Source organism: Hibiscus syriacus, unplaced genomic scaffold (assembly GCF_006381635.1).
Source record: "Hibiscus syriacus cultivar Baekdansim isolate YM2019G1 unplaced genomic scaffold, ASM638163v2 tig00112159_pilon, whole genome shotgun sequence".
NCBI classification, from domain to species: domain Eukaryota; kingdom Viridiplantae; phylum Streptophyta; class Magnoliopsida; order Malvales; family Malvaceae; genus Hibiscus; species Hibiscus syriacus.
Window position 1 is genome coordinate 1,575,317 of NW_024063263.1, and position 9,684 is coordinate 1,585,000.

The 9,684-nt window shown below is 37.6% G+C and overlaps 2 protein-coding genes across 2 annotated transcripts; one reads left to right on the forward strand and one right to left on the reverse strand.

Moving 5' to 3' along the window:
• The first annotated feature begins 158 nt into the window (after positions 1–158).
• Positions 159–4,064, forward strand: LOC120175254 (NEDD8-activating enzyme E1 catalytic subunit-like). Its single transcript, XM_039181923.1, has 9 exons — positions 159–312; positions 410–573; positions 1,076–1,278; positions 2,163–2,395; positions 2,487–2,549; positions 2,638–2,694; positions 2,960–3,081; positions 3,431–3,548; positions 3,642–4,064. The coding sequence occupies exons 1-9, from the start codon at positions 214–216 to the stop codon at positions 3,927–3,929; spliced, it is 1,347 nt and encodes a 448-aa protein (XP_039037854.1). The 5' UTR covers positions 159–213; the 3' UTR covers positions 3,930–4,064.
• A 173-nt stretch (positions 4,065–4,237) lies between these two features.
• Positions 4,238–7,065, reverse strand: LOC120175253 (glucose-1-phosphate adenylyltransferase large subunit 3, chloroplastic/amyloplastic-like). Its single transcript, XM_039181922.1, has 14 exons — positions 6,798–7,065; positions 6,604–6,717; positions 6,338–6,511; positions 6,155–6,247; positions 5,992–6,075; positions 5,854–5,909; positions 5,556–5,762; positions 5,401–5,473; positions 5,234–5,314; positions 5,077–5,163; positions 4,902–5,006; positions 4,666–4,772; positions 4,465–4,525; positions 4,238–4,340 (listed from the first exon to the last, which is right to left on the reverse strand). Exons 1-14 carry the CDS (start codon positions 6,990–6,992, stop codon positions 4,239–4,241), a joined length of 1,539 nt encoding a protein of 512 aa, XP_039037853.1. The 5' UTR covers positions 6,993–7,065; the 3' UTR covers position 4,238.
• Between the last annotated feature and the right edge of the window lie 2,619 nt (positions 7,066–9,684).

Here is a 9,684-nt window from a genome sequence, read left to right on the forward strand (position 1 = left end):
ATCATAAGCTCCAAGAAAATATATTTAACTAAGAAAGAAAAAAAGGACAGAGTTATGCAGGATGACTGAACAGTGAAGACGCGTGAAACCCAAACGCCAAACACCATCCGATGATTAGAGTCGAGTGGGAAACCGAGCTAAGTTAACATGAAACAAAAGGGACATCTCTTTTTCTCGAAATAGAAACCTTAGCATCCAGAAAGAGCATAAAACATGGCGGATGCAGCTCCTCCCAGTAAATCAAGAGACCTCGACAAGCTCCTGCTCCGTCCAGGAAACCTTGTTGGCCCAACCTTCGACCCTGGCGTCCAAGTATAGCTCTCTCTCTCTCTCTCTCTCTCAGTCATTTCTACGAGCACTTTGTTTGCAGCCTTTAACTTTTTGTGGGTTTTGGTTTTTATTTTTCCAGTTACGAGATGATTTGCAAGAATACGCGAGAGTTTTGGTGGTGGGAGCAGGAGGATTGGGTTGTGAGCTGCTTAAGGATTTGGCTCTCTCGGGTTTTAAAAACCTTGAGGTCATTGACATGGATCGGATTGAAGTCACCAATCTCAACCGTCAATTTCTCTTCAGGTTTTTCTTCTTTTATTATGTTTTATTTTGGGTGTTTAATTGTTGATTGAATTTGCTGCCATATTGTGATTAAATTGATTATCTACCTAAAACCGGAAAATTCTCAACATATACTACTTTGTAATCGATCCAAACTATCCAAACAGAAAATGGAAAATAGCTTGCAGTTAAATATATTTAAGCTTGAAAGTCTAGGGTTTGTTCTTAGGGCAAGGGAGGATTTTTTTTTAGAATCTCATAACAATATTCTGGTGAGGTTTTCTCATTAATCATTATAAAAACCGAGCACAGAGAGATACATGGTTGTATTGCAAAAAGATCAGAAATTTATTTGGTTATGGATAGATTTTTTCATGCCAAGTTAATTTTTGCCATCATTTTATTTGCTTTATGATCTCGTTCATCTGTTTGGTGGCTCTGCAATTCGGATGTCTACTTCTTCTCTGCTATTTAATTTGTATTTGGGAAGTTTTGTAATTCCGGGTGTGAATAATACTTGTAGGCTGGAAGATGTTGGTAAGCCTAAGGCTGAGGTCGCGGCAAAGCGCGTCATGGAAAGAATTAGTGGTGTGAATATTGTGCCCCATTTTTGCCGAATCGAGGATAAATATATTCAATTTTATAATGACTTCAATATCATTGCCCTCGGTCTTGATTCCATTGAGGCACGGAGCTATATTAATGCTGTGGCTTGTAGTTTCCTTGGTGTGTTCTTTTAACCTATTACAAGCGGACTTTATTCACTTGAAAGTTGCTTTTTATAGCTATTATATTTGGCCAAGTGCATTCAAATTCTGGTTTTCGTATTTTGGAATTCTAAGAATGTATCTTAAAGTGAGGGATAGCAAAAATACTCTATTACTCTTGTCTATAGGTTCATCATCATGGCATGTAAGGGTAATAGATTATAAATAGCCATATAGCATATACTCCCTATGCTTTTAGGACGAGGTTTGGAAAGAATGAGTGCTGAGAACTGTGGCATGTTTCTCAACATGTTTGAATTGCTCGAGGCATTTTTAATCCCTTAATACTTAGGTTGAAGGATGAACGAATTGATGGCCACAAAAGAGAGAATTTGATAATTTGGAGTACAAAAATTATTAGAACCTGTTGCCTGGTAACCATTCCATTTGATTCTTTTATTTTCCCCTTTTCGGTGGCATGGATTTTATAATATTCTAACCTCTAGGTTCATCTTCATGTCCCAATGATAGTACACAAGGTGTAATATCAACTGTATGGCATATGCTCCCTATGCTTATACGGTGAGATGTAAGAAGCATTAGAGCTCAGGACTAAGGCATGTCTCAACATGTTTTGATTCTCTTGAGACATTTTTAATCCCTTAATACTTGGTGTTGGAGGAGTGAGTCTGATCATTTGAAGTATAAGATTAGTAGAGGCGGGTGTCTGGTAACAGTACCATTTGACCCGCCTGTATTTTTTTTATTTATCATGAACTCTGAAAAGGTATCGTAGCTTTTGTCATCTACATCTCTTTTCCTTCAATTTGCCGGGAATTTATTTGTCACAACGATTCTCTGTTGAAAACGGCTAACCCTTCAGTGTGCCTATTTTATTTTAAGAGTATGACTCTGGTGATAATCCGCGAGAAGAAACTATGAAGCCTATGGTAGATGGTGGGACTGAAGGTTTCAAGGGCCATGCTAGGGTGATTGTGCCCGGGGTCACACCATGTTTTGAGTGTACAATCTGGCTATTTCCACCTCAAGTGAAGTTTCCTCTGTGTACCTTAGCAGAAACCCCCAGAAATGCAGCTCATTGTATCGAATTTGCTCACTTAATTAAATGGGACGAGGTAATAATTTTTCTTGTTTCTTCTTTCATAGATAGATGACATATTAGTTGATTCTCATATTTCATGACAATTCTGTTCTCCCACCTTAAAGGTTCACAGTGGAAATGCTTTCGATCCAGATAATCCAGATCACATGAAGTGGGTCTATGATGAGGTTCATTATATGGATCTGTCTAGCATTGTTTTCCATCAAATTGATTTTACTTCTTTTATTCTTTCACTAATACATTCGTATATCACAGGCTGTCAAGAGAGCTGAGCTTTTTGGCATTACAGGAGTTACTTATTCTCTTACTCAGGTATTCTGGGATTTGTGCTTTATATGCTTTATCACTGTACCACTACTACTTCTGGTGTTCTTTCTTATTGATTCCTGAAGAAAATAGCTTATGTTTATGTTGCTCAACGAGTCAATGTGGTTTCTTAACATTTTCTTAGCTACTTTTCGAGATTTTGATACTTCCCAACTATGTATTGTGTTTTCTTCTCTTTGACTATGGAGTTTCTGTATTCCTTCTTTGTTGTGCTCGGTATAAAAGTATAATATTTCTTTGTTATTTACAGGGTGTTGTAAAAAACATCATACCAGCGATTGCTTCCACCAATGCAATTATTTCCGCTGCATGTACTTTGGAAACCTTGAAAATTGCATCTGGATGCAGTAAAACTCTATCAAACTATCTTACGTACGTACAATTCTCTATTATTGCAACTTGTGAGGATTTAGTGGCAATGTTTGAATGGCTTTGACATATAATCTCGTTCAGATACGTTGCATTCGATAGTTATTTTTCCGTTTATTGTGCGTACATAGACTATAACCACAATGATAGTAACAATTATCTCTGAATCTTGGCTACCTTAGGGAGGGAGGATAGTCTCCCCAAAACCATGCAAAAATGTTGATTTTCCTATTGCCATAAATCGATGAAATTCATATGCAACCTTATCTTCTCTGGCATTAGAACAATGATATCCATTTGTTTATTGCTATCATCTACAACCTTAGAATCTACCATTAAACTGCTTTTGTAGGTATAATGGTGTTGAAGGCCTTCACACGAAAGTGACTGAATTCGTGAAGGACGAGAATTGTCTCGTCTGCGGTCCGGGTGTTCTCATTGAGCTGGATACTACAGTTACCCTAGAAAAGGTTAACATTTTTTCGAGATTTACGAAGCTGTTTGATTGTGTAAATTTTAGCATGCAATCTCAGTTTTGGTTTTTTCCCGTTGCATCAAAGCAGTTCATCGATTTGCTAGAGGAGCATCCTAAGCTGCTGATGACAAAGGCCTCGATCACATATCACGGAAAGAATCTATACATGCAGGCTCCTCCGGTTCTGGAAGAGATGACCCGATCGAATCTAGAGGTACCCCTTTATGATCTCATGGATAAAATCCCCAAAGGTGTCCTCCATGCAACCGGTACAATCAACAAGGACGGAAAAAAGTCGTCCGGTGTAAGAAAATTACGTGTCGTGTTTAAGGGAATCGATGGGGTTACAGATATGGATATGGCTGGTGGTGCATGATCATCACAAATATAAGATCATACCGATTCTTGACTTGTCGAAGAATATATGCTTAGATCCAAGTATCGAATTTTAAATGAAATATGTTGGTGTTTAGTTTCTTTAGTTGATCAAAAACCAACTCTTAAGTTGCAACATTATCATTTTTCTAACACGTTAATTAGTCATGAAGCCATCGATGAGGGATTCAACAATCACTAAAATTTTAATTTAAAATTATTTATTAAAAAAATAAATAAAAAAACACTTAATTTTTAATTTTTCTTTATCCATCCTAATCAACAAAAATGGATGATAAATATTTTTCTTTTATATAACAAAACCATCTTTGATTACTGAGTTTTTCAATATGACAGTGATTCCAGATCGTATATAGAATCCTTCTGAGGACCTATCTGCCTCTTGTACACCCTGCATATATAAATTTGAGGGTTAAATTAAAATATTTTAAAACTTATGGGTTACTTTAAATTTAGTTATAGTTTGAAGATGTTGACTGCAATTAATACAATGTATAAGGGTCGAAGAAACTAACCTCGGAGTTGGCAATAACTACATTCTTCCCTATTCTGGCATTCTTGTCGATGATACAATCTCTGCATAACCATACATAAGATGATGAGAATTATGTTATTCGAATATCCGATACGAATATGATTAAACGTTTAAAGAAAAATGAAGAATCCGAATAACTTAACGATGAAATCGAATAATGTTTTTCAAATTTTAAAACTACTTGATTTTAGTGTTTTCTCCTATGCCAATGGGGACCCCTTCCTCGGCTACGAGACCTGCCACTTCTGCATCAGTCTCGTAAAAATCGGCCCCTAGCATCACTGTATCCTGTATTCATTTACGTATCGGAAATCGCGTTATGCTCTCGTTGAGTTTCGTGTGTCCGACGCCGACATAATTGTTGTGTGTCGGCACCTGACGTCAGGGCTCGGGTCCGTTGAAATGTTTAGAACGAACCTTTAGGTGAACATTGCTGTTTATTCTGGATCTGATGCCGACGACGCTGTGTTCTATAAAGCAAATATTCAAGAAACTCCCATGGGATATGATTGAATCAACGACCTGACATTAAAATGAAACAAGTTGATGTGATAATTCACTGATCTTTAAGTCGAGACCGAGGTTTTCAGACCTTGCAATTGTCGATCTTAGACGGCGGTAGGTTCCTCCTGGATGTGAATATCGGTTTCGCTGCATCGTAGAAACTAAACCTTGGTGGCTGCAGAGGTGAAAAACGCATGTTACAAGGCAGTGGAAAAGGCAGGACATAAGGCAATTGAGGCACATACATGCTCAGTGAGGGCAAGGTTTGCTTCAAAGAAGGATCTGATAGTTCCTATATCTTCCCAATAATCATTGAAGAGATAAGCCTGCTCGGAGAAACGCGAACCCTTTAAATGTTCGGCGACATTTTCCGTATGCAAAATGTGTCGAAAAACCGAAGAATTTTAAGTACCTGTGTGAAGAACTCTTTAGCTGAGGCAGGGATTATTTCTGATCCGAAGTCATTCGCAGTTGGAAAACGCCACCTGAATTAAAACCAAAGGTTTATAAGGTTGTTTTCCTAGATGTAGCGTACATGATCGATGATTTCGAGTGCTTCGTCGGTACCTCAAAAGGTTCAAAAGTATCTCCTTCTTGAAGATATATACTCCCATGGAGGCGATATACGGTTTCTTTTCGGCCTCGTCTTTCGAAAGTCCTAGAACTGTTGTGTCTACTGCCATTGCTTTCAATTCTTGTCCCTTGGGCTTTTCGCTGAAGGAAAGAATCCTTCCTTTGTTGTTTATCTTCATTAGGCCGAAATCCGAGGCACGGCTGCGATCAAAGCAACAAACACGATTGTTTCACTAATGGACTATCCGAAAGCTAACGACGAGTTTTGAGAAGTTATATTCGAAGATTTTACCCATCGTCTATCGGTAGGGCGGAAATGGTGATGTCTGCACCACTCTGCCTATGGTTCTGCATTCAAACAAGGATCAATCTCAATATCTAATGTTCTGAAAAATTGCTACTACATGTATATCTTATGGTTGCTAATTACCTGAACGAAATCCATGTAGTCCATTCGATATAAGTGATCCCCCGATAGAATCAGCACATCTTCAATCTCTTTACTTCTTGCATCCTAGAAGAGGTTAACTAGTAAACCGATAAGATAACGATGAAATTATCGAATTCCGATCATGCAGACTACGGATGTATACCTCGAACAGCCAGTGGAATTGTCGGACGGCGTCTGCGGTCCCTTGGAACCATCTCTTCCCGGCCTCTCCCGGGGTTTGTGTGGCTGCAAGTATCTGGCAGGAGACAATATGATTCCGTTAGATGCCTGCAAAGACAGAAAATCAACCGACATTGTGCGTAAGCGAACGGTGAAACGCTCTGACCTCGACGTAGCCGTCTCCGAAGTTGATCCCGTTGCCGAAGTTGTAAGCACGGGAGATATGTCTGTTAAGTGAAGCCGAGTTAAACTGTGTGAGAATGTACACTTTATTGATCCCACTGTTAATGCAGTTGCTCATCGGAACATCGATCAGCCGGTATGCACCACCAATCGGAACCTACAAGAACAAAGTTTGCAGTTCCAAGAATGATGCCCTGGGTCCTATTGCCTTCATATACACATGTGACTAGGAAGGTAACGGGAACTTACCGCGGGCTTTGCTCGTCGCTTAGTGAGCGGGAAAAGGCGAGTACCAGCTCCGCCGCCGAGAATAACCGCCACAACCGTCCTCGGGTCCCTCTTTTCCATCTCTAGGTCCCTCAGCTGCATTGATAAATGATAACCCCACTAGTTAATCATTGGGTAATGATGGAAAATACCAAAGTGAGACAGATTACAAGCACCTTGGACTCCCCTGCAATATTAGCAGTGAGTGACATGCTAATTGTCTGCTTCACATTCTTAGTACAAACTCTTTGGTACTTTGGGGTCATGTTAACCTTCTTCCCCACGAACTCTCCATTGACAAGCCGACATCTACTCGCGGTCATCGCCAACATGCTGGCGACCTGGCCGGTGGCCGAGAGCGATACGATCATTTTCTTATCGGAGAAAATTGGAGATGAAAGCTAGGAAAAAATAGTAGTGTGATAGTATTGTTTAGGAGTATGGGGGCGAGGGGAAAGGGATGGGTTGCTTTCATGCAGAGCATGATATTTGGAAGGTTGGGCCATCGTTATCCAGAGTGAATTGCATCCACCAATTTGTGATGTTTGTTTGCATGGATTGCAGTCCTCTGGAATAGATATCAAAGAATATTCGATCAATGCCATTCGTTATAACTTTGGCAATATATTGTGGGCTGACATGTACTCATCGGCGAACATCGGCGGAGAACTCAGCCCAACTGTGGAAGTGTAAAAAGCTGGTAGAGAGGATGGGCTCATGTCTAAGGGCTAAGGCATCATAATTCACGGCCCTTGCAAGAATGTGCACCAAAACATGTACTTTTTCTTCTTTTTCTTATGGTATATTTTTTAGGGTTGGATGTAACATGTACGTTTATTTATTTATTTCGTTGGTCTATTTCTGTTTTGGACTCCCAGTTTAAAATTTTGTTATGGTTAATATTATAAAATTTTATGAGATTATTTGTTAATTATTCGACTGATCTATGGAATACCTCTAAAAATTTGGGGTACCCTTCCGAGGGTTATTTGATAAAATGATTTTTAACATTATTTAATATTTATTTGTACTTTTTGATATATTAAGTTAATTAAATATGTTTATCCCATTTTAAATAAATGTATAATTTTTTTATGTTTTTATAAAGTGAAATTATTCTAATAAAAATAAATATTTATGGTTGGTTTTGTTTATTATTTTGCTATTTTTAGTTTATTTATTCATTTGTTACATTACGTTTGATATTTTTATTCATCATGTATAGGACATTTATTACTATTGCATCCAAGAATCATGCATTTGTTTTCTCGTGTTCTAATATGATCAAAGGCAATGTTGTCTTGCATCGTGGATTAACGAAATTAAGTCTAACATGACTGAATTTCAATTTTCGTTAATTCACATAGTCAGGTTTTGTAACACTCCCAATCCGTATCCGACCCAGATACGAGTCTGAGATGTCACATTGACTTTTTAAAACAATTTTCTTACAAAATAACAAAACATTTGAACTCATATTAAGAAAATATGATAATATATTATTGACTTATGTTCGTTATAACCAATTTAAGAAAATATACAGTACTGCTACAGTACCAAATGCTAAAATTTTCCCAGAATGCTACAGGGTACCGATACCCTGCTACAGTACTACAACAGTACTTCCGTAAAACATACATAAACTCTTAAAATTTAATCTTTCATTATTATACATTTACCATTTACATAAATACATTTAAAATATTCCAAAACTCGATCAGAGCACACATACTTAATATAACGACTTTGTTACATGCCAACTTATTTATCACATAATAATACATATTGTTTAAGTTTCTTCTGATCTAATAGTTGTAGGAGTAATGTTGTCCCAGCTGTCTAACCTTGCTTGTCTATTTTCTCTGATCCTACATGTGAAACACTCACACGCTAAGTCATCGACTTAGTGAGGCATAATAATAATAACAATGAAATATAATGATGATGCCATAATAAGATGAAATGTAATGAAATCATCTATGCAATCCATGAAAGCTTCATAACAATGTATCTTACCAATAATCTCATCAAATTAATCATCATGAATTCATATTAATAAGTTCATTAGATTCAATAGCCCATGATACAATACTGAGAACCCGAGGTATGTGAGTACTGTGAGGTTGTGCATTATGTTGTCACTATAACTCGTATAAATTGCACCAAAGTGCCACGTAGAATTTGTCCCGAAGGATCGCGTAGAAATGCACCGTAGTGCCATATAAGATTTGTCCATAAGGACCACATAGAAATTCCTTAAGAATCATATACATATACCAAGGATCAAGTAGGTGTCTCAAAAGACCTCATACATGTTCCAAAGAATACATATATGTCCCGAAGGACCACGTAGAATTTGTCCCGAAGGACCACGTAGAATTTGTCCCGAAAGACCACGTAGAATTTGTCCCGAAGGACCGCGTAGACCCTCTACTCTTGGTATGCCAACTATACCTATAGTTCTCGTCTACATAACATGGGCTTTCACAATTCACTTAGTGTATCTCATAGACATATTATTTTCATACCTTTATCACATAGACATATGATTTTCATACCTTTATCACATAGCTCATATAACTTTTCATGCATATTCATGTCACATAATGCATATGATATGTATTCATGTCATGTATCATAATATGGAATGTGATTATGTATCAAAATATTGAATCTAGACTTATCACAAGTCTAGAACTGATTATAATACTATATTCATGCTATGCATATGCACTCACCTAGATCTCTTTGCCTTTTCCTTGATCGATCTTACTTGTCACTTGTTCCGGAACTCGTTTAGGCTCGATATCTTCATAAACATAATTTTTGAGACAATTATCAAAAGCCTAAACCGTATAATTTGATACTAATAGCTTCAATGATTTAATGAACCAAACTTTAACTTTTCCTTTAGGGGGTATCGATACCCTCCTTAGGGTATCGGTACCCTTATTACATTCTGGAATTTTTCGTTCAAGAGGGAATCGGTACACATACATAGAGTACCGATACACTCTGCTCAAAACATGCTTTTTCACCCAAAAATTCATCAACTCTTCACTA